The 25,134-nt window shown below is 45.9% G+C and overlaps 1 protein-coding gene and 1 non-coding gene across 2 annotated transcripts in view; both read left to right on the top strand.

Moving 5' to 3' along the window:
- Positions 1 to 25,134, top strand: part of ATP8A2 (ATPase phospholipid transporting 8A2) — a 468,564-nt gene that overhangs the window by 193,184 nt on the left and 250,246 nt on the right. The window contains exon 25 of the mRNA XM_077745423.1: positions 24,919 to 25,102. Coding sequence (XP_077601549.1) covers positions 24,919 to 25,102 — 184 coding nt within the window. The remainder of the gene's footprint in view (positions 1 to 24,918; positions 25,103 to 25,134) is intronic.
- Positions 12,708 to 12,811, top strand: LOC144216176 (U6 spliceosomal RNA). Its single transcript, XR_013330598.1, has one exon. It is a non-coding gene; the product is annotated as a U6 spliceosomal RNA (small nuclear RNA).

Raw genomic sequence — 25,134 nt, 5'->3', positions numbered from 1 at the left:
CCCCCCCCCCCAGAAATAAATAAAACATTAAAGAATCAGACGTTTATAAAACATACAAGTTTCAGAACTATAGAAGAAAATAGTTATTTTTAAAAATAAAATAAGTTGGGTGCCTGGGTGGCTCAGTTGGTTGAGCATCATGACCTCACATGCACTGACAGCACAGAGCCTTCTTCGGATTCTCTGTCTCCTTCTCTCTCTCTGTCCCTCCCCTGAGCTCGCTTGCTCTCCAAAATAAAAATAAACATTAAACATTTTTTTAAAGATGAGTTCTCATATTTTAGTATTACAGGAAAAACCTTTGAGGAGATAGTTTAAAAATCAACTAATTCTAGAAAATGATGGAAATTTGGATGAGTACAGGACATAAATTTGACATCCTGAGAATGCTGATGATGTGCGAACCTGAAATCAGATTGTTGCTTCATTTCTCCATGTACTGGGCTTGCTAATCTCCTTTGGTAGTAATTAGCAGTTAATGAGCAGAGGACCCAGAATAGAGGTGCCCCTGAGATAAATGACACATACACTCCAGCAAAATTTTTGTTCCTAAATTTAAAAGTTTAGGGAAGTTTAATTACTGATCTGAGTAAATGCAGCCTTCAGGAACTGAGGGCTCCGTGTCAGTGCGTGTGCAGGAAGGGCGTGGGACCCAGGACTCAGGAGAGTTGTGTTCCGAGGCTGGGTCTGCCTCCTTAGCTGGGCGAGCTTGGAGAAGGCTCTGGAGGGGCCTGAGGCCGAGTCGCATACCTGAGGGCAGATTCCTGCCTTCTCCGCATTCTTAGTGGTAGACTTTCAGGTGGTCTAGATGATAACTGACGGAAATCTCAGCAACCTTTCCTAGATAAGAGTCAAACTCCTTAACGGACTACAAGGTATGTATGTAAAATACACTGTTAATGTCAGCAATGAATGTGTGATTTAGAGCAGATAACAAATTAGGGACACGCCTGTGTTTCATCACCAGATAGTTATATGACAGGGTAGGGGCTAATTAGAAACCAAGGTGTTGACTTTTTTGAACCCCGCCCACCTCTTTTCTTATTGGTATTGAATGTTTGGCCCATTTATTCTGAGGAATATGCACTGGCACCTTGTAACCAGGGATATTTAGAGAAGATGGAGACACAGTGGTTTGGAAAAGGCCCTTGGAAGTTTAAGAGAAGCCCCTGCTGCCCTTCTAATGTCAAGCACGTGACACGTAGGGCAGTGTGTAGTGCACAAGAGAGTGAGGGTGGGTTTGTCACAGCACAGGCTTTCCTGGGGCCATTAGGTTCCAGTTTGGGAGGTGGAGGAGTTTTGAAAAGGTGGAAGATGTGGGGGTGTTACGGGTTGAGTTGTGTGTCTCTCTCATCCAGTAGGACTCCCCTTACAGAAAGGGGAGATTTGAAAACAGGCACATAGGAAGAGCACCATGTAAAGATGAAGGCAGAAATTGGGGTCATGTTTCTGCAGGCCAAGGAAGCCCAAAGAATGCTACTAAAACCACCAGGAACTGAGAGACAGAGAAGAGAGAGAGAGGCAGGCAGGCAGGCAGGCATGGGACAAGTTCTCCCTCCCAGTCCTCAGAAGGAACCTGCCAGCTCCTTGATCCAGGACTGTGAGACCAGAAAGTTCTCTCGTTGAAGCCGTCCAGTTTATGCCACTCTGTGGCGGCCGCCCTAGGAGGTGAATACGAAAGGGCACGGTGTCACGAAGGAGAACTTCTTGTAGGAGGCCAGCAGGGCAGTGGCAGGGCCGGGCCCGGGAAAGGGAGCTCAGAGTAAGCTTGAGGACGCGGCCGAGACGACAGGACCTGCCCCCACTGAGGGCGGCCACAGAATCTGAGGACGCAGCTTTGCTTCGACAGACGGAATTTACCAGTCACAGCTTTCGTGGCTGACGCTGGAGGTTGCGTCAGGTTCTGGCCGATGAGGGACTGGAAGGGCTTAAAGACACATCAGGCAAATGTGTCCCGAAGTGTCGAGCGGCACCGCTGAGCGTCCTGCTGTGGTTTCTTCTGGAGCTTCCAGCAAGTTGATCAATTTCATCCACTTCACCTGTTGCCGAGATTTTCTGAACCTTAGCAAGAATGCTAATTAGTTATGAAAACCTATATTGATGAATGAGGTGAAGGTCCTCCAAGGAACATGTATACCATCAGTTAACAGTTGATTTATTCGTTGACGGAATGTCCTTGGAAAGCACGCTGCAGGTTTTGAAACGTCGTAGGATGTAAGCTAAGCCTGTGACTACACCTATTACTTACGAAAGAAAAAGCATATGCTGCCTTTTCACATAGTAGAAACTTTTAAAGTCATTTATTATTTTCTGTTGTGGATCTGGTTTAGTAATTTTTACAAACCAACATCCTCCAATATGTGCCTTGATCTTAGAAGAGGGAAGAGACCACAGTCCATTCCCCCCAAGGATGAATTTTCTGGAGCAGTTGCCCAATTCTTTCCGGTTCCTCAGCTTAAACACCGCTATGAAGGTGGTAGGTTTTATTTAGCCCTGAAGCTGTAGTTAGAACATTTTCTTCCTCCGCCTCTGTTTTTGTCCCTAGTAAAATAAACGGTGATCCTTGGCATTCACCCTCCTGCTAGCCCTTTCCTGGCTCCCCTGCATGTGTGTGTCAGCCAGATACGCAGGTTTGTGGGGTCAGAGATGCTAGTGGCAAATGCATGCTGCACGTACACACGTGTTTCCAGACATTTCATTTAGAATGCACTTTCCTTAGCCCTTTCGAAGGGACTCACATGGAGGAAGGGCAGACTTCATTTTTATACACTCGCTTGCCTATTTTGAGATGATGAGATCATTTCAGTTTCATCAGTGATATTAACAATTGGAAGATAACAGCAGGCTGATAATTAGTGAGAATTAAGATGGCCTTATTGATCCCAACTCAGCTGTGTCTTTATTATGTGACCTTGGTTAGAAATCTCAAAAGCCACTGTGGTGAGAGTAACCTGCATGCCTCAGACTGTGTTTGTAATAACAAGCTCATTACAAGGCATGCAGGGAGATTAAAAGTGTGTCCATCCAGAGGGAAATACCTGAGTTTTCTTATCTTTGCCAATTGGACACAGGTTGCGTTTTCAGAGGAAAGGACATTGGATACGTTTCTAAGACTCTGGTGCCATTTCCTTGCAGACAATACAAAGGGAAATTGTTAAGTAAGAGAAAGAGAATAGTGTATGACAGCACTGAGATGTGGAATTCAAGAATGCCGAACTCCTAGAAACAGAGACCAGAATGGTGATGATCAGTGGCCGGGGAGCAGGCACAGGGGAGATGGCAGTTCATGGCTATTAAAGTTAACAGCGCTGTGTTGTATACTTGAAATTGCTAAGAGAATAGATCTTAAATGTTCTCTCCCTGAAAAAGAGATGGCAATTATACAATATGATGCAGGTGTTAGGTAAGGCGATGGTGGTAATCACTTGGCAAGCTATCAGTGTACCAGATCAACACGTGGTGTGCCTTAAATTTAGACAATGTTGCATGTCAATTACATCTCAGTAAAGCTGGGGGAAAGGGAAACTAACACCTCTGGAGAAAAGGACAGTGATTTTATGGTTGTGTTATGTGATTGAGAGGAGTACAGATACGTCGGAGAGCACTGGAGCCGGGACCCCACCTGTTGGGATTCGGCTTTGGAATTGTAGGGATGAGGCGGGAGGGCTGATGGTACGTAGTTCCCCTCCCCCCTTGGTTTCCTGAGACGAATGACCAGCCGTGTGCGTTATACTGCAGGCTGATGGGTGTCCGTGGGAAGCGTCATGCTTGGTGAGAAGGAAGCCAGCCTAGAACTTAAATTGTACAATTAACTTGTCTTTATACGCTGTTTTGGTTCTAAAAACCGGACATAAGATGCTTATATTTGATTTGGCATCATTTTCAGGACTATCTTATGAGGACTTAGGATCCCTCATTTGCTTGGTCTAAATCCATCTGTGTTCTGAACTCTCTCTCTGCTCTGTGACTGAGTGTGGAATTTCCCTGGTGACTGGGGTGCTTGCCTATAGAGGTAAATGTGAATTCAGCCAAGATCTAGCGGATACAAAGATAGGGTAATGGGGTAATATTTAAGGAGTGAAGTAAATATTGCATGAATGACGTAAGTGCCAGGATTAATTTCTAATGCTAGTAGAGCTTTATTGCTTATGCTTTTTAAAAATAAGATTGTTTTTAAGCAAACAAACACACACCCGAGTTTTATCCTTTAGTTCAGTTTTGTGGGGTTATTGTGTGTGTGACACACAAGATATTTTAGTAAAAGAGAAATAGTGTAAAGATACATTTCTCTGGGTTTGACAGAATGCTAAGCATAGGGGTGACTGAATCCTAGAACGTTTATGCTCTATATTGTTTTCACCGCACTGTGGATACCTTAGGGGGTAACTCTCATTCTCTTGATGTGAACCTTTATAAAAATGCCATTCAGTCCCCAAGAGGGTCCCCCATCGCATATATTCTTCAGAAAAGGCACTAAAATCCAGATAATGTAATTCGTATTCCTCACATTTCTAGCTGCACTTGGCACGCTCCGTGACATTGTCTGTGTCATTCTCAGTGAGCTGAGGGTAAAGCCCACTCAAGACTAAAAACCTAATAACAAAAGCTGCAGCGGCAACAAGGAGGACTTGGTCAGAGCATTCAGGAATTTGCATATGGACATAAACTCAATGCAGAATGGATGACAGGGCCTGGGGATCCTCCTTGGTTATTTAACTTGGGAAATGAGAAGGGAAAATAAAGCAATGAAGCTGTTAAAAGAATCTGAATTTCAGGGGCACCTGGGTGGCCCAGCTGGGTAGGCGTCCAACTTCAGCTCAGGGCATGATCTCTCGGTCTGTGAGTTCGAGCCCCACGTCCGGCTCTGTGCTGACAGCTCAGAGCCTGGAGCCGGCTTCAGATTCTGTGTCTCCCTCTCTCTCTGCCCCTCCCCTGCTTGCTGCCTCTCTCTCTTAAAAACGGTAAAAAAATTTTTGAATTTCAGCTTGGACTTTTTATGGTCCCTTTTTTAACATGTAATGATGTCTTTTTTTTTTTTTAAATAAAGATATCACTTTGTATACTATAAGTGCTCAAATATTTGTGAATTGATTTTCATTAGTTAGGAAAGAAAACTGACCCAGGTTGAGTCTAGAATCTTCCCTGTCATTTGTCGGCGGGCTGATGATCATGTACTGAAAGGAAAGCCTCACTCGTAGACAGGTGTTACCTATATCTCAGTAACAATAGCAGTGAAACATTTCCTCAATAGCCAAATACCTGACCCATTCCAGCTGAACAGTATTTATTTAGAAAGAAGAACATTTAAGACTGAGCTATATAAACAGATCAGAGTGAAAGGCTTTTATGTATTTATTTTTTTACAACCAGAGTCGAAATCACTGTGGAATAATCCATATGTATTTCTTAATTCTAAACTTTAACATTATGGCATCATCTCTCCAAATTTTCTTCCTCTGCTTTCAAAATACCCCTGCGACCAGAGTTTCTTAGCTAGGATGCATTTCGTTCTAGCCGGGGGAGTCCCGGAGCCCACTGAGGGTCGTGATTATTCAGTGCTAGGGTCCTCTGCTTCCCTTGTAAAATGAGACCCTTCCTTGCGTTTTCTGATCTCACCCAGATGTTGCTCAAGTTTTTTGTTTTTTGTTTTTTTAAACAAGGGAGGATGTTACCCTCCTTGAGAAGACATAAAATAGCGGTTTTTGTCTTTCTGTATACATATAGGAGATCGGAAATGGGGATCAGTAGAAATGTCTGTTTGCCTCGTCTACAACCCGTTTATTCTGTCCATTAGTAGTAATAAGGGATCAGAGCCCATTGGAGCCAGAGTGTGTGAGGGGGAAAACATGCCTATGTGGCTGTGCTCTTTGGGTCCATATATCTTCACTCTCAGGTTTGTATTTCCAAATTTTTGCGGCGTTTCCACGTAAGAGTTTAAAAACATGAAGTGATTCTGGGGCACCTGGGTGGCTCCGTCGGTTAAGCGCCCGACTTTGGTTAAGTTCATGGTCTCGCAGTTTGTGGGTTCGAGCCCTGTGTCGGGCTCTGTGCTGACAGCTAGCTCAGAGCCTGGAGCCTGCTTCGGATTCTGAGTCTCCCGCTCTCTCTCTGACCCTCCCCTGCTCATGCTGTCTCTTTCCCTCCCTCCCTCTCTCTCTCTCAGAAATAAATAAAACATTAAAAAAAATTAAAAAAAAAAACCCATGAAGTGATTCCATTTTAGTTTTTTGGCAGAAGTAGTAAAGGGTATCATGTCTTCCACTTACCCTTAAGTTTGCTTATGAAGGAGCTCTGATGAGATGCTGAGATCCGTGGGAAAACAGGGGAGGTGAGCCCCAAACATGCAGGCGGAATAAACCACACAGGGGTGCGTTCTAAGCACAGGGTATGCTCTGCAAATACTCCAGAATGGACTGGTGTTGAGTGTATGAAAAGGAAAGTAATAGGATAGAATTTAAAGATTGAAGCTTTGTATACCCTACGCCATTTAATCGTAAAATCCTGGAAGGCATGCGTCATCATCCTCATTTCACAGATTAGGAAAGAGTAGCTCCAAAAGACACCAATAAACTCACTAAGATAATATTGAATTACTCAAGAAGTGTTCCTTGGGCATACAGAATAATAAAGTTGTGACTTTTCAGCAAGCTGACATTTTAGCTGGCTTGGTTCAGATGTTTTCCTACAAGTATAAAAATTGGTTTTATTTATTGTAAAGAGATTCATTGGATTTTAAAAAATTGATTCAGCTAGTAATTCAGAAAGTCTGAGAGTTAACTACTAACATGTTTGTAGTTCATTCTGACTTGAGAGTCAGTTTGGTTTAAATTCCAATTTAAGAAAATTAAGTAGAGGGACGCCTGGGTGGCTCGACTGGTTAAGCGATGAAGCGTCTGACTCTTGATTTTGGCTCAGGTTCTCATGGTTCTCAAGTTCAAGCCCCTGAGATGGGCTCTGTGCTGACAGTGCGGAACCTCCGTGGGATTCTCTCTCCGTTTCTCTCGGCCCTCCACCTCTCGAAGAAAAAAACTAGGTAGCAATACATTTGCACTAGATTTTGGCTCTGTTTTCGTGACTGTCTATATAGATAGTATCATTGAACATTGTGAGTGGACGAAATAATATAAATTAGGAAAATCCCACTCTTAATAGAGAAATGTTTTTTTGATGAAAAGAGGTGATAAGATTTCCCCCCATGTTGTTTCATGTGGGGGAGTTTTCAGCAGACACAGTCAGAGCTCTGCCTCTGTGTTTCCAAGATTCTTAAGAACCGACCTGATTTTTCTCCTTCCTACACGTCTGAATTTTCTTAAGCTTTTGGAACTTTTTTTCTGTTTTAAATGTTATATAAACTCTTCGGTTGGACCATTGAATGAAATGTTATGACATTTAAGGGGAAAAAATCCTATAAGCATTAATCAATGTAAGATATTTGTTGCTTTTTCACTCGACCCCATCCAGCTTTCATCCTGAGATACGCCATCCTGGGGGCACTGGCTGCGTGTTTAATTGTTTAGCACAGAACGCGGTTTGATCTCTTTCTTGTGCTTTCAGTACTGGTAACTTAATCAAAAGAAGTTACTGCTCTGCTGGCCATCAGCATGGGTTTAGATGTTTCTGCTTCAGGGCCTGTTCATCAACGAAAATGCTTTTAAGCCCCAAATGGAGAGTAAACAGTATCGTTGCGGCCGCTTTGAGGTGAGCCGTTCCTTGTGACCCGCTTACATTTGGGAAGAGGCCTGTTTGTATTAGCAGCCATTCTGGTTTGGGTTGTGGCTTCTCAAGATGTATTTTTTTTTCCTCCTCCTCTTATTTAAGCGTTCTTAGTGTTTGCGAAGAGCCACCTCTACCGTCACCCCCGTGCGTTCGTACCATAGGCGGTACGAATGAGGGGACCCAGTTTCGTCCTGTGCCAGCATCTCTGTGGAGTTTGAAATCTCACATGTGTCATCACCAGCATTGGTCCTTAGAGGGCAATGGAATGATAATACCGACTGAGGTTGAGGTCAAAGTACAGAGCAGCTCTTCGGGCACGTGGTGGCTCAGTTGCTGAGCATCCGACTCTTGATTTTGGCTCAGGTCGTGATCCCAGGGCTGGGATCCCATGCTCAGTGTGGAGCCTGCATAGGGTTCTCCTTCCCTCCCTCCCCACCCCCAGTTCTTATTAAAATTGAGTTGGGCTTCATGCTTTCATGAGAGAGAGGTTGACACTCTTACTGTCATTGGCACTATTTGCTCTAAGCACTGTACTAGGTACCAAGATACAAAAGAAAATAGTCTTTGCTTTCCAGGAATTGGTCCCTTGAGAAAGACACAGGAAGGGGTCGTTTCAGGGTGATGAGGTGTGTGTGCTGATTGAGGGATGTCCTGGGGGGCTCTCGGGTAGGTCGGTAGGGTGGGGCCTCCCCCAAGGAGGAGGTGATGTTGAGGCTGGTCTTCAAAATGGAGTGGAAGGTAGGGGAGAGGGGAGTTGGAGGAGCAGATTTGTCAGGAGGAAAAGTGGGGTGGGGAGGGGGCGTGGGCGTTGTCCGGGAGGCGGTGTCAAGAAAGGAGCTCCGTTAGGCACATGGTGACCAGGAAACTTTTTTTTTTAAGAAATTTATTGTAATTTAATATAGTGGTTCAGAGAAATAAAGGGCAAATTGTGTGTTTGAAATATTAATTTGTAGCCCAAATATGGAAGAGACTCAAAAAACCCCCAAAAAACACTAGGCATACACAGGAAAACAGACAATTACTCCTCTCAGAGTCCATTACTGCTACCTGTTTTTAGCAGTTTTGCTGAGGTACACCAGGTATACAAAAACAGTAGGTACTTACTGTGTGCAGTTTGATGACTTTGGACAAACACAAGTACCCTCGAAACCATCGCCCCAGGCAAATTGATGGATGTCTCCTCATCACCTCCCAAAGTGTGCTCTGGAAAGCTGATCTACTAAGCTTAGGCTTGTTCCTGGAGGGGGGACCCTGAGGAATTCAAGAAAGTGCAGTAAAAAGATTGGCCTTATGAGGAAAGCAAGGCTGTGGTGGAGACAGGGTGGGGGGGGGGGAAAAACCCATGGTGTTTCTTCAGATTTTCTTTAAAAATGAAAAGAAAATTAAAAGAGGAGGCTCTGGTCATTATCGAGGAGAAGAATTGCTGAACATAACAGTAATATTGTCTCCTTCATTTCTGATCAGTGACATCTAAGTTTACTTTAAAAATCATGATTTGCGCATAAAGAGCTCCTGCCTGTGTGTAGAAAATTTCTATCTTGAAAGCGTTGCTCTGGAAAAACAGAGGTCCTTTTGGGGGTTACATTGGTAGTTTGATAAAGTAATGTAGCTGCAACAGACCTGTGTTTGAAAACCGAGAATTTGTTGTTCTGTTTGTCCGGGGTCTAAAGTTGGAAGTGTGGTTTTGGACTATACCACAGTGTTCTGGAAAACGGAAGCAGGCCTCGGCTGTGCTGCCTGTGGGGGTACCGGTGAGCTCACAGCCAGCACTGCTCTCCCCGGGGCACAAAGTCCACACTTTCCTGGTGAAATTTACCCCGCTGTGTAAACGTGATTTATTCAGGGGGAGAGGGGTTCCTGATTCTCCTACAACCTTCTCTGGTTCTATATGAAGGTAACTGAGTTAATCCCACACCCTTGGCTTATTTTGAATTCCGTCATGTCAACAGATGTTTAATGAGGCTGAGGGGGTGCCCGTAAACGAGGGGGCTGGAGGCATGGTGCAAAGAAACATCGGCGTCTTCTTTTTTTAGGACTTTTTCCATATGCTTTGGTATTTGGAAAGTTGAGACGCATCTGTATGAGTCTATAGCCTTCATGTAGTCTAATATCATTCTAATGGCTACAGTCAAAGACAAAGGTGGTCACAAAAGCTTTCAGAGAGGAGTTCAACTGAGGAAGTCTCCAGGGGTCCTTAACCAGCTTTTGCGTTTGAGAACTTACTTGCTTTTTCATCAGAATAGTAGTGCATGTTTCTGATGTGAACCAGAGAGAACAAAAATGAAGGAATAATTCATCTAAATCATTCTTGTCAGAGACGACCACTTTCTAACTTCCTTCCTCCTGCACTTCTATCTCTGCATGTACACGTGCGTGTCCCAAAGTGGATATCCGTGTACGTGGGATCTCTCAGCTTGCTGCCGTCATTCAGTAGTACACAGCGGATGACATCTGCCCGTGTTCTGTGTGGACACATTTTAGATCTTTAGCATTCTCTTTTTAAAAGTTTTTTTTTTTAAACATTTATTCATTTTTGAGAGACAGAAGAAGACAGAACATGAGCCGGGGAAGGGCAGAGAGAGAGGGAGACACAGAATCCGAAGCAGGCGCCAGGCTCGGAGCTGTCAGCACAGAGCCCAGTAGATCCTACAGCATTCTGAACGGCATGGGACCGAGAGATGGTGCTCTCGGGGCCATCGAGGCCTGTCGCCTTGTCTACTGATCTGTTTCCTTTCTTAGCATCAGTTCTTGCAGTTGAGTTGCCTGTTGAGAAGTTGTACGTAGTTACATATGTGCACATGCTGGTATATCAGGGTGCTTTTTTCTTACACATCGACTTGTGTGCATTCAGGCTTTGACCAACTCTGTTCCACCTGTTCCCTTCTCCTGAACGGCTCTTTTGTGCCCCCCGCCACCCCCCCACCCCCGGCTCTCTCGGAACTAACTCAGAGAAAGATATCTGTGATTCCGTTTTTACTGGCTCACCGCCCTCCCCTGTGTCGTTGGCCGCTCTGGCAGTGTCCCCTCACGTGCTCCCGGCCGGAGTGCTGCGTCACTAGGGCTCAGTGCTCTTGCTGGAGCACTGGGCACTGGCCGCAGCATGTGTCGGAATGCTCTGTCGGCCACAAAGCAGGTGAATCCGGGCAGTGGCGTCACGCACAGACCTGCCTGATGCACACTGGGACTTGCAAACTGAGTGTCAACACTGCGGGGTGTGGTCCCGCAGCGCCTTTGGCTCAACCCCTCCCCAGGTAGAGGAGCACTTTTAGCTTATTCAGCCGCCCCACTCGGTGCTGATTCATATGAAGGTTGGCCAGACACTCTGGCTGTGTGGTTACTCGCTTCCCGTTCCCTTTAATGAATCCAGTGCTCTGCCTTGTAGAGCAATACGAAGCTGTAAATCTGGAGACTCGTTCTGGTGGACTAAGAGTGTCCACAGGGGCTTTCCGAGTGCCAGCCATGAGCCTTCGTTACCAGCTGATAGAAAGTTCCAGAATGTAGAAAGAAAGTTGACAAATGTTGGGGCTCATTGCAAAACAGCGAGTGTGGTGCTGGCCTTCACGGAGGTGGGTCGCAGAGGGAAAGTTACCCTCGGCTGAGAGAGGGGGTCCCACCACATCCATAGTGACGGCTCCTGGTGTCTGTTTTGGTGACATGTTGTCACAGGAACAGGCGTGGCTCCACGAGAGGCATGTGATAATGTCCTAGAACGAAGCNCTCTCTGTGCTGGGTGGGTGGGTGGGTGTGCACAGAAAAAGAGAAACACCACCTGTGTCAGAACTTTGCCCCTCAGAGTTCAGGAAGAGTCTGTTTCCTTAGTTAACATAGCGTCTGGAAGAACGAGAGAGTGGCTGTTTCCTAATGACCGTTAAGGTGTAGTAAGCCACCGGCTGCCTGCTCCCGTCCTCCGTGGGCTCCGTTTCCCTCATCGTATCCAGCAGAGCCGCTTCCGTCATTTCTGCGCTGTGGCGGTAGAGGCAGACTTAGCAGTGGACATTGTGCGACACACACGTTGTCAGATGTATGGACCACACAGTCTTTACTCTGCATGAGTTCCCAATCTTATTTGTGTTTGCCTATATTCATATCCAGTATGTATGGATGTTAGAGCGAATTATTATGCAATTTAAGGGGTCAGCATACAAAGAAATTAGGTAAAATTATACATGAAAACAAGATACAGGACCTTAAGGTGGCGGGGGGGGGGGGGGTGATAAATTCAAATAAGGACACATTGGCCAAAATTTTTCTTCCCTGATATTTTCTACACACACACACACACACACACANCCCACCCCACACACACACACACACACACCCACACACACACACACACCCCCCCAGCCCCGATCCTGAAATGCTGGGAGACCTCGAAGCCAGGGACTTAGGGGAGGACCTTCCCAGCTAGGATTAGCGTGGAGCCTGGGTGGTGTCCTCAATGGAGAGGTGATGAGGGTGCTGGGCACTTAGTCCAGGAATCAGGTAGACACTAAGATACGGGGTTTTCCCCGCCTTTCAGGATGCTTACCCACCGACAGCACTTCTCGGTCTTTGTGACTTCTCTGTGAGGCATGTGGCACTGGTGACGCCCTCACATGGAAAGCAGGGGACCGAGAATCGGGATGGGGTAACTTCGTGGGGCCCTCACAGTGCCGGGAGTACGTGATCCGTGCTCGTCCCCTGGCCCACCCGGCCCGATTGCTCAGCGGGATGGCGTGACCCTTCCAAGTAGGTCCTGGCCACACGTCAGGTTCTGTGACCGTGAGCCTGCAGTGCCAGCCCCGCTGAGCCTCGTTTTCTCACCCTCCAGCTGGTCAGGGTGATGCTACTGACTCGTCAGAGTCACAGTGAGGATTAAATTAGCTCGGTTACGGGTGACGAAGTCCTGTGTGTCCGATCAGCACTTTGCTGCTGCTCCTTTATTATTCTCACTATAAATAAAATAATAATAAAATATTACTTTTGCTTTCAACTTGAAAGTGTAGGTTGTAGTGCTGGCTTTGGCAGGGCACGTACTGTAAAGTTGGAAAACTACAGAGAAGCTTACCATGGTCCCGCACAAGGATGCCACGCGGATCTGTGAGGCATTCCGTTTAGGAGAAACAGAGCAGTCTAAGTCTTAGGGCGCGGGAACTCCTAGAAACGCTCATTGTTGGTCACAGGGGAGCAAGACCCGAACCAGGGAGGTTCCTGCCTGGATGAGCAGAGGCAAGGATCCCATTTATGCCCCTGTTGGTGGGGTCCTCTCACTCGAAGCCTCCCCCCACCCCTCATTCCTTCTTGTTCGTGTGCTCACTCGGGGCCATCACCTGAGTCTCGTCCTCTGCTCTCTGCAGGGTGAGCCATGAGCGCTCTGAAAACCTGGGCTAGAACTGACCCCCAGCGGATGCAGGGTGGGGGCTGTGGGAAGAAGGATGTAATTTTCCCCACATGTAAGTAATTATCACCTTGGACCTCAGGTCATGGAATCTGGTGCTGAGCCGTGGGCCACCGAGTGTGGGCCGTAGGAATTTGAAAAAGGCACCTGGGTGCCTCAGTCAGTTGAGGAACCAACTCTTGATTTTGGCTCAAGTCATGATCCCGGGGTGTTGGGATGGAGCCCTGCTTCGGGCTCTGTGCTTAAGATATTATCTCTCTGTGTCTCTCCCACCCCGTCCCCTCTCTGCTTATGCTCTCTGTCTCTTAAAACACACACACACACACACACACACACACACACACACACACACACACACCAGCTTCACTGGGCCCAGTGCATGATTTTATCACCTTAATCGTGCTGGAGCCCAAAGGAAGGCCTGGCACGCATTTGTCATTTTGCCTTGGAAACTGGCTGACTCTAAGTCAGTGATAGGTCATTTTGTTACATTGCTTGAAAATGTTGACCCCAAAGACATCACTGCTTCAGATTCTATATATAGTATATACCAGTTCACTTTAATGAGCTACTATGTATTTGGGGGTGAGAAATGAAAGGAGGGGGTACTTGCTATAAATTTGCTATGACACTGCGTAGCCTCTCCTATTAAACCTCCTTATCTGAGGCTCCGTTTGGCTGATGACTCCCGTTTTCAGCTGCGAGGTGGGTATAACTGCAAGATTTGAGCATTTCTTGCTGTCTCTTTCATGCTTCTAGATTTTTATAGGGTAAGGGGCGCCTGGGTGGCTCAGTCAGTTAAGCGTCTGACTTCGGCTCAGGTCATGATCTCGTGGTTCGTGGGTTCAAGCCCGTGTCGGGCTCTGTGCTGACAGCTCAGAGCCTGGAGCCTGCTTCATGTTCTGTATCTCCTTCTCTCTGAACCTCCCCTACTCACACTGTCTCTCTCTCTCTCAGAAATAAATAAAACATTTAAAAAAATTTAGATTTGTATAGGATGAGAAGTAAAAGTCTTCTGCATAAAGCCGGGAGCCCTTGCTGAATGTGCTCCTGGTACATCCCCTTGACCCCTCAGTTTCCTGGCTGGAATCTTCTTCCTTCTCCACTCCCCCCCCCGCCCCTCCCGCCGGCTGTAGCCTGGTCCAAGCAGACAGGCGTGTAGCTAGCTCTGGTTCTGATTTCCTTGCCAAGCTCAGCATCAGGCTCTCTGTCCCGACAGGAGCATTGATCTTGCCCACCTGTCTCCTGCTGCCAAGGTGCAGATGTGGCCACCGGGCAGATGTGGGTGGCACCGACCCCGCCTCTCAAACCACATAAAGGGCAAACTGGATTTTTAGCTGGTGGCTGTTGCTTATAGGAAGTGGTAACTTGAGAATTACAGTTGTTGGTGTATTAATGTACTCCGAAAAGTGTAGCTACCAGGTGGACTTGAAGGTTGAGATCTGGGCTTCTCTGAACAGGTGTTGTAATGAACAGATACCTCAATCTTTCTTTTTCTTTAATCAAAACTGAAAGATGATCGTTATTCATCTAGTCTGGTCAGTGTGTCCTTGACTAGGAAATGGAAATAATTAAGATGAAGAATAAGGACAAGGAGAGCTGTGTTTGAAGCCCAAAACAATCATTTAGAAGTGGGTGATTCAACAGACATTTGTTACCTATTGCATTTGGTGCTACGGGTTTTAAAGATGAGTAAAAGAAATCTCTAAGACCAGGGAACTGCTAGCCTAATTATGGAGGCGGAAGTACCACCCAGCCGACTGTATTCCAGACCAGACCTTGTCCGAAGAAGTGTTGTTATGTCTTCCATCAGTTAGAAGAGCAAGTTACAAGTCAAACTTGCAGTAGGCAAAGTTCATCACTCTACGACTGGGCTGTTGCAGTTGATTTCTTCCGTGGGTGCGCACCATCTTGGGGCTCATGTTCTGTCTTTGTGCAGACCCCCATGTGGGTAGTCACTCCGCCCCGCTCCCTCCTGCCCCACCAGCCGGGTATCCACCGGTCTTTATCGGCCGCTGTCCCAGACTTGAGCAGACGTAGAGAGCCGGCAGGCGTCATTTTCATGTCCTGCTTTGGCAACAGTAGAATGCTACTGCCTTCCTCCCTCCTCCCCGATAGACTTTATTTTCTGGAACAATTTGAGGTTCACAGCAAAACGGAGTGGAAGGTACAGAGAAGCTTACAACACATGCAGAGCCTCCCCGACCAGCAACATCCCCCCGAAAATGGGACCTCTGTTACCATTGATGAGCTCACATTGGCCCATCCTTATTAACCAGAGTCCATAGAGTACATTAGAGTGAACTCTAGGTGTACATTCTATGGGTTTGGACAAATGTACCCCCAGAAAAGCATTATCCTTTCTTGCTTTTGAGGTCAAGGATTAGTAAATACAGGCTTTAGGTTTGAGAAGGGGTATATGGTTTTAGGGAGAAAGCGTTCTGTCTAACTTCTCTGCATTTCTACCCAGCAAACTCCATGCCCAGATTTTCAAACTTGGGAGAGTGGGTGCATATGGTGTTGGTCACTGCCATCCCTGTGGCTCTTAAGGCTCTTGATTGCTTGGACTAGGTCTGGGGTCAAGGTCGAGAGGCAGACAGGCTGCCCCACTTTTGCCAGAGTGCAGTTGTTACAATTTGGCTTCTTTCTTGGGTTGGTAATCTGGTGACCTTTGCGACAGGTGATAGGTGAAGGGCAGGCCTGATTAAAATCAGTCTTTTAAGCGTCTTGGTCGTCATTTATTTTTAGTGGTGCGTGAGCTCATGGTGCCTGGTCCTGAAGGAGCTATAAGCTTGCTCTGAAATGTCAAAACTCAAAGCCTTCTCAGCTTTCCCCTCAGTTCTATTTCCTATTCCCACTCTCCCCACAGCAAAGGCCAGGCACGCTGTTTTGAAATACTAGTGAAACTTGCAGTGGAGAACAATAAATGTATGTTAACCCCAAGGAAGGCAGGCACTCCTGAGAGAGTTTGGGGGGCTTTAATAAAGCATTTCAAGGAAGCAGAGTATCGAATTAATGCTTTTTGTGCTAAAAACATTAAGGTATTTAAATGTGTTATTCTAATCCCTGTTTCAGCCTGGGAACAGAAGGATCTAATATCTCTTATTTAAATCCCAGCCTTCCTCGTCTGGGCCCGTCTTTTCAGCCTAGCACAGGAAGAAACAGACTACAGCCAGTGGACTTCAGTACATATAAACCTGGATGTAATTCACAGCGTACGGCCTATTAAATTTTTACATCAAATGTGGTGGCCCGGGTCTTAATATATTCGGCATCGTTTAGTGGCGATGTTAGGTTTTCAGAAGCTAGACTCCTGTCTGAGCGCCACTTTAACTGCTCTGTTTCCTGGACGTGCAATAAAATTGTCATGGACACAAGTACAGATGCATAAATTCTGAGCCCCCAAGCAGGGGATACTTATTTCAAAGTGAGCCCTTTCTGGTCGCGGAGTAAACTGATCTCGGCAGACAGGGTGTCCTCCCTTTCTCGAGGGCCACTCGGAAAGCCTCAGCTGCCCAGGCGGCATTTATGGCCAGAACGCAAGGTCAGGTTATAAGGTTTCTGTTCGGTGAATGAAGAATATCACGTTCGCTCACGACTCACAACTGTGCTACGGTTGATGTCTGCCTCCGAGGCTAGGGAGAAGAGAATGCTCACAGGACAGCGAAGGCCGTCACCAGGCAAGGAGTAATTGAGATCAGTGATAAACATATTGCCCTGTCCCCAGATCAGTCATTTGGGTTTTTCCCCCCCTTGAAAATTCGTGTTGGTTGAGAGTTTTTAGATTTTGGAATCGAGATTTGGGGCCATATGAGTGTGACTTTAGGTGTTTAGTCATAACATCCTTCATGTTTAAGCTCTGGGTAATGCATCCAGAGAAAAAATGCAGAATCCTCTGATTAAGGCTCTGGCAAGATTGCTTTTCAGAGTTTGATACTGAGGAGAATCAAGACCGCATTTTGCACAGCATGCTTGCACGCGTGTGTGTGTGTGCGTGTGGGCACACGTGTGTGTAACACTGAGACTATCAGCAACCCCTTAAAGCTATAAAATTAAATACTGGAGGAGTTAAGTGAACTTTTTAAACAACAAGGAAACCATTAGTTGTTACTGTTAATATATTGTTATAGTGGCAAATTTATATAAATAGTATTTTTAAAAAGCTCTCACATTCTCTCTCGATTCCAGCCTGCCTGGCTGCCCCTCCTGAGAGAAGGGCCAGGAGAGGGAGTGAAGGAGAGCTCATCTCCTGTTTCTGGAAGTTGAAGTCCATTCTGGAGCGTGGAAACATTTAACTTTAGTATTTTTGAAAAACTTAATACTTACACCATGCTGAAAATAATTTTTGTAATTGTGGGATACTTTGGAAATGTTAAGCTTTCTCCAATTTGAATTTAATATATGCCCAAATATATGTGTTAAATTCCTAAAGTGACTAGGGCATTGGGTGGCTCAGTCGGTTGAGCCTCTGGCTCTTGATTTCGGCCCAGGTCATGATCTCAAGGCTCATGAGTTTGAGCCCTGCATCGGGCTCTGCTCTGTTGGTACAGAGCCTGCTTGGGATTCTCTCTCCCTCCTTCTCTCTCTGCCCATCCCCCCCCCTCTTTCTCTCGCTCTCTCAAAATAAATACATAAACTTCAAAACAAATTTAAATCCCTAAAATGACTGTAGAATTGTACCACCAAGATACATGGCTAGCACAGCTGTTTGTCGCCTGAAGTAGCACAGTGCAGCAAGCATGCAGCCCTCAGTGTCACTGAAGGGAGACAACTTTCATACAGGGAATGTTATCAGAACATCCCCAAAATAAGCAGGGCCACCTGAGCCTTCCCATCAGCTGCCCTGCCGACCCTGTGGCCATGCTGACCTGTATTTCTCAAGGGTGGCTGGACCCTATTTGGGTTCAGAGTTCCTTCATGCAGATTTGTATCACCAGTAATGAGATCTAGGTCCATCGTTTTATTCAACCAGCAAGTCCAGTGCTTATTCTACTGGGTACTGTGTTGAGAGGTTGTTAATAAGGCAAAGGTAGGTAGGAATTCGAGATTGTGGTAGACTATGATTTTAGGCTTAAATCACTGTGCAAGGAGCAAATAAATAGGTGGTGAGGTGCTTACATATAAAGACTTTGTTTGGATGGTTTATGTCACCCGACATCCCGAGACCAGTTGAAGAGACTTGGTGAGCCAGTCTGTGTTAAGTCCTCAAAGCACTTATGCAAGATGATGCTTAGGGACTGAACAGTAACTTCAGTCGTATAGCATTTTGTTGGAAACCCCGTCTTTTATATTTGTCTAAATATGGTTTGAAAATTTTAAGGATGGAGAGAAATCCCTCCACAGGACGCCCTCCATAATGCCTCAGATTTTGGAGGAAATGCTGGGGGGCGGGGGGGACCCTTCACTGTCAGAGCCACCAAAACCAAACACGCTCATCCCTGAAAGTCTGTGAATGTTGCTCATTCAGAACAAGGCATATGGTGCTACCCTCGCCAACCCATTATCTCATGGATGGTAGTTTTTCTCGATAAGCAGTCATTCTGCTTTTGAGAATGTGCTGTGCCCTATTCCCAACTCTGTGAGGCTGCCTCGTGGTCAGGCCCTGAAGCTCTGTAATAAAACCTGAACTGTGTCTTCAGCTTCATCTTTGTAAGACACGGAGGCACCATCTCATGGTTTCCTCATGAATATGATAGCTCCTTTCTATGTGTACATTAAAAAAAATTTTTTTTAATTTATTAATTTCTTTCTTTTTCCAGGGGTGGGGAGAGAGATGGGGGAGGAGCAGAGAGAGAGGGAGACACAGAACGCGAAGCAGGCTCCAGGCTCCCAGCTGTCAGCACAGAGCCCAGTGTGGGGCTCGAACTCACAGGCTGTGAGATCTTGACCTGAGACGAAGTCGGATGTTTGTTTAACCAACTGAGCCCCCCAGGCACCCCTCTGTATGTACATTTTTATAACAAGGGAGCATTTAAGTCTAATCGAGAAGCACTGAGTGAGTTTAAATGTCACTTCTTTGTGCCTACACGTCAACTAGCCTCAGGTACCTGTTGGGTCTGCTCAGACATACCCTCTCGCCTCCCCCCCTTCCCCCTCTCCTCCTTCCCCTGCAGCCTCTGTCTGTCTCTCTGATCTAGGGACTGTCCCAATCTGCCAACATTATTAGCTTTTGACCTAGGGGCTACTGTGCGATGCACTAAGAACTGAGACATGAGATTAAATTTGAGAGTCACACATTTTGGGTCAGAGCACAGGGATAGAATGTTCCAGAAGGGGAAACCTTCCCAGGAGGCTCTGTGTCAGTGCACTAAATGCATCTAAGGAAGGAACACAGAGGTCAAGATGGGCATTGGTCAGCCCTGAAAGCCCTTATTAAACAGACACATAGGATGGTTTGTTTTTAGATTTTAGACACTTTTTTTTTTTTTAATTTCAAAGAGAAAAGGTGGGTGGGGGAGAAGGACAGAGGGAGAGAGAGAAAATCTCAAGCAAGCTTCATGCTCAGAGCAGAGCCCAACACAGGGCTCAATCCCACGACCCAAACTGAAATCAAGAATCAGATGATGCTCCGGCTGACATTTAGACTTCTATGTTAGGTGTTCGTATCTACAAACTGAGATTTTTTTTAAGATGTCACAGTTTTTTAAACGTTTAAGATTACTGAAAACTATAAGGGGTAATATTTTAATTTTTTTTTAATGAAACAGTCTCTTTCTTAAGGATGTTATCTTCAAATTAATGGGAAAATGGACATTTGCACAAATTAAATCACAGGTGTTGGCTTCTGCATCATTAAAAACAACTTACAAAGTCCTGTAGACCAAATTTTGGTTAGTTTATTTCCTCTCTCTCACCCTCTTATGTGAAACACTGAGATTGGAAGACTATTTTAAATGAAATTCCAACCCTAGTTGGTATTTCCTGGTTGAGGGTTAAAAGCAAAGAAGAAGGCACCCAGGGGGCTCAGAGAGTTAAGCATCCGACTCAGTTTTGGCTCAGGTCATGATCTCACAGTCTGTGACTTTGAGCCCCACATTGGGCTGTGTGCAGACAGCGTAGAGTCTGCTTGGGATTCTCTCTCTCTCTCTCTCTCTCTCTCTCTCTCTCTCAAAATAAAGAAAGAAACTTAAAAAAAAAAAAAAGAAAAGAAGAACATACAAAGCTTGAAAAAGGGGGATGGGATTCAGCGTTCCTGCTAATTGTTAATGATACCTTTCACATGTATCTTGCGCTTCGGAATTGTTAGCCCAGCTAATTACACCATTTGAACAAGAGGGATCTTGTGATCTTGTCCAGGTCAGTGTTGACGACTTCGGTTCTGCCCATATGCAAACAACATCACCTTCACCCGGGAGTTTGTCGAGTGCACATGTCTGCATCACAACCTGTATTTTTACAAGTGCTCTAAGTGATTCTGGTGCTCACTTAACACTTTGAGACTCACTGACCTAGGCCGATGGTCTTCAAACTTCCTTTTCTGTCATAGGACTTTCTACGCGGAATAAATAAATTTGAGAGTCCGATTAGTAAACGCGTTTAGTGAATCGGGTTAATGATAAGTGTTGCGGCTCTAGTTGAAGTTCTCCTGGGTGCCCCCGGGTGGAGTTTCTGGCCTCTCCCCCTTCACCCCACTTTACAAATGAGGCCTCTGGGCTCTGAGAAGGAAGGGATTTCCTGAAATTTGCTCAGATGATATAGCAAGTCAGAATTCAGAAACTCGTGCTCAGACCAGGGCTTTTGTAGCTCAGATGAATTAATGCATGATCATTAATTCTAGAAAAGCAGTTACCAAAGGTCTATGTAAGCATTATAGTCAAAATAGCTTCAGAAAGTACATTTTAAAATTTCAGGAACACCTATCCTGTGAAATTAGATACTCCAGGATACTGTATTTTTTTAAGTCTCGAAAGGAAAACTTATTTTTTTTTTTAATTTTAGGCTCTATTGTGTTCGCCAAAAAAGTAGGTAGAATATCTCTCCAGTTGATTAAAGATCTTTGATTTTATATTTTTGTTCATAAGGCACTAAAATAGTTATGGAAGTGTCCCAAGTGCCTAGCTTAGCTCAGATGTGGTCTGGAATTCTTATTATATGGGTTGAATGTACTATATGCTGGGAACACTTAAGTGTGACATGTGATTCCAGGTTACAAATTAAGATTAAAAAAGAGCTGGTTTGTGCTTCGTGGCAACTTGGCCTACGAAAACACCACGTATTGCTGAAACGTAATGGTGCCTATTCCGTTCAGTGGAAATTAGCTGTTTGACATCTGTTTTGAACCCCTCTTGTGTGCTAGAAATGTATTTTCTCAAGGCATCGCAGCCGAGGGCATACTAAATCCTTGATGAGAATTTGATGCCTCTAAAATGCAGGGATATGATTCGGTTTATATATCCCAGTCTGATTTTCCCTTTATTCTTGCTTTTTTGGGACAGAGCAGCTGTTGGACTTGCCTAGAGTTTGTTCAAAGCCATCAGAATCATGACTTGACTCATTTGAGATTCAAAGCCCAGAGTGGCAAACGCAGTGACTGTGTGTGACTTGCTACTTGTCTCCTGTTGGTTGGCTTGTTGCTACACCCCCTAATTTAGAAAAATAACACAAAACAAAACACCTTTAACATCAAAGAGAAGCGTGGCCTTGTTTAGTGGCTTCCCTAAGCCACAGCCTTCCAGCCTCCCACCGCACCGTGTTCTTGTGGCTGAATTTCTGCTCTGCAAACTCCCCTTTTGCCTGCACACCTCCCTTTGCTCTGAATCACTGCAGGTCAGCTGCCAAAGAGACCAGCTTACTTGATGACTTGGGGGGGCCAGGAGAGTCTCAAGGAGTTGTCGCCCCAGGCTCCCCACGGGGTCGTGTGTCTGTCCTATGTGCTCCTGTGATCTGCCAATGGATACAGAAGAGTTCAAGATCTAACACTCGATTAAACGCCACAGTGAAGTTCGACTTCAGTGAGTGAATGACTGTATTTGAAGAGTGAGTGCTGTAATCGTGGGGAGAAGGGATCAGTGCAGAGGCTCCCAGACTCTGCATTCACTGGACCATAGTGGCTCAGTAATTCCTTTGCAAAGCCCCTAGCCCGAGAGAGAACACTGAGAAATTTCTAATTGTGAGGGAGATAAGGTCAAACAATTGAAGAAGCGTTTATGTGCTAATGAGCTGTGAGCACAGAGCCCGACGCAGGGCTTGAACCCACGGACCTCGAGATCATGACCTGAGCTGAAGTCGGATGCTTAACCGACTGAGACACCCAGGCGCCCAGTAGACATTTGAAACAATCATGGACATAGCTGGAAAAAAATAATACTTTGTTTCACCCTTAACAACCCCGATCACTCACCAAGGCTATGGCATGGTGCACCTGTTGAGCCTTGCACAACTTCTCATACCTTGAAGTGAGTATGACTGTTGCACCCCTCATTCCCTATTTCCTATTGATTTCTGCTTTTTATCATAGCAGTCATGAAAACTCGGCTTCACAAAGATATGTCATAAAAAGGAATGTAGCATGATCTACTATTGGAACTGTGAGCTCCTTCAAGCTGGTATTTTGTACTACTCCCTGGTTTTCCCTTGAAAATCAATAATTTCCCGCTGCAGCCCAGTTAGATGGTTTGCAGTTCTCAGATGCGTCCGATCTTTTCCAGCAATTGAAGTTTCGCAGATGGGGTAGGAGATAACATTTGTCTCACACTGGCAAGTTAACATAATGACTTCACGTAAATATATCAGTCATCTCATGAGGTGGGCTCTCATTTTCCCCATTTCATCGATGGGAAGACAAGGACTCAGAATTATTTCTTCTGTTTAAATAGTATGGCGAACAGAAGGTCACGTTATTTGACTTTGAATCCTACCTTGATGTCTCTGTACCATATTGGACCTCTGTTTCTCTTGAGCTTAGAGATGAAATGGAATCCCATTTTGTAGCAGATTAGAAATGTGGGCTCTGTCTGCCCATCAGGAGTTGAATGAGAGAGGAATGTCAAGGTCAGCCCTTGGCTCCAAGTAGCCCTTGCAGAAATGTGGAAGGAAGAGCTAAGGTCTCTGTCTATTAAAATTGCTTATGTCTAGGTGACGGAGGGTCAGTGACGAACAGAGTAAAGCTTCCAGTAATTTCACGTCAGGCTGCATTAAAGTAAGTCTGGCATCTGCTACCAAGGAGATGGTGATTCTGTTCTGTTCTGCTCATAGCTGTCTATGAGCAAGTCCAAGATCATCCTTGGAAGCTATTTGGAAGTCCTGATGCATGTCTGTCAACAATGGGTTGAGGACCTGGGACTGTTGAAGTGGCAGACCCCGGACTGTGGGAGGGAAGATGGGATGGGTGCCTTCCTAGTCCAGCCTTCCTGACATTTGGAAGAAGAGTTATCTTTGTTCTAGCCGAACGCAGAGGACAGAACTAGTGCTTTGAAGTAGGCTTAGGTTATCAACCACAAAAAAGAAGTAATGATGGTTTTTAGTGGTTGCAGTTGCCCTAGGAGGCAATATGCTCCCATTGTTGAAAACCACCCTGAAAACGATTAAGGAGATAGTAGACTATACCACATGGCTCCTAAAAGCTTTTCAACCCGTAGATTCTGTTTTTCTCATTTGCTAAGTTTCATTCCTTTGAGCGAAGGCTTCCCGAGTACCTGGGCTTTACGTTCAGTGCGGTCTCAGCAGACGCAGATAGGTCTCTGGGTTGGTAAAGTTAAATGGAAGGTAAATTTTAAGTTTCGCGCGGAAATCAATGTTTTTGGAGGTCGGGGGCCAGATGAGAAGTCACAGTCCTACTGAGCAAGTTCTTGAGTGTCTTCCAGTTCACACGTACAGAACCTATGTGGGTGCAGGCCTCTACCTCCAGGAGACCTGGACAGGCCTTTTACTGTGTGTGTGTGTGTGTGTGTGTGTGTGTGTGTGTGTGTGTGAGAGAGAGAGAGAGAGAGAGAGAGAGAGAGAGTCAGTCAGTCAGTCATTGAGTTCACGCATAAATTTCGCTAAGTGACTACCAGCTTTACCAGTTCGGAATTTAAGATAAATCAGTCCTGAGGTACTAGTAGTTTTGTCACATCGTTGTATTATCTGGCCTTACTCTCTGAACAAATACTTCATTATAATTACATTGCTGTGTTTTGGAGCCCACAGGTTTATCTTGGGTCTTCTTCCCAGATGACTTGAGGGCTTACAAGAACTGGCGCCCATCCTTTGAGTCCTTGCGGAAACAACCCCTCTTCTTTCAGGGGCTGCCCGGTCTTCCTCTGGGCTGTGCTTCTGCCCACTTCCCCGTTGGTAGACCTTCTGTCCCGATGACCCCCCTTCTAATCCTTTTGCCTTGATGCCCTTGAGACAGTGTCTCGTTGCTGACGTGGGGGAGGGAAAGGCGTTCTTCTCCCTTACGCGCCTCCTCTTTGTGCGCCCCTCAGGCCGGGCCAGTTCCCTTCCCTTGTGCGGAGGCACATTTCACACACGGTTCCCTCGCCATCCTGGGTTGTGTACCATCTCCTAAGACCTCTGTAACTCGCTTCCCTGCCTTTATCTTGGGGAGGGGGGGTGGCACATGTGCCCCTGGGGAGTTTGCACAAATGTTTATCGCCGGGCAGAGTGGTTACAAACGGGCTGTGTTTTAAGTTAGTTTTGACTTGTGTGTTTCAGCTGTGAAGTTGGCAACCACTTGAAAGCCACAGGCCACTGTTTTCTGAAAGCTTCTTTGCGCATGAGCAGAAAATGGATGTAGTGGATTTGGAAGTGGGCCAATAACTGCCCTTTTAATGCAGCTAAGTGTCGATTAAGGCTGTTGGCTCTGGAACGACGCATCCAGTCATCATCTCTTTCCTCTCTTACAGAGTGTCCCCCCTGCAGAAGTCCGAGATAGTGGACGTGGTCAAGAAGCGGGTGAAGGCCATCACCCTTGCCATCGGGGACGGGGCCAACGACGTGGGGATGATCCAGACGGCGCACGTGGGCGTGGGGATCAGCGGCAACGAGGGCATGCAGGCCACCAACAACTCGGACTACGCCATCGCGCAGGTCGGGGGGGGTGGGCGGGCGCTGAGGCCGGG

The sequence above is a fragment of the Crocuta crocuta genome, unplaced genomic scaffold, assembly GCF_008692635.1.
Source record: "Crocuta crocuta isolate KB4526 unplaced genomic scaffold, BGI_CrCroc_1.0 scaffold258, whole genome shotgun sequence".
Classification (NCBI taxonomy): Eukaryota; Metazoa; Chordata; class Mammalia; order Carnivora; family Hyaenidae; genus Crocuta; species Crocuta crocuta.
Note: the sequence above shows the minus strand (reverse complement) of the source record. Positions and strands in the feature narration are given on the sequence as shown.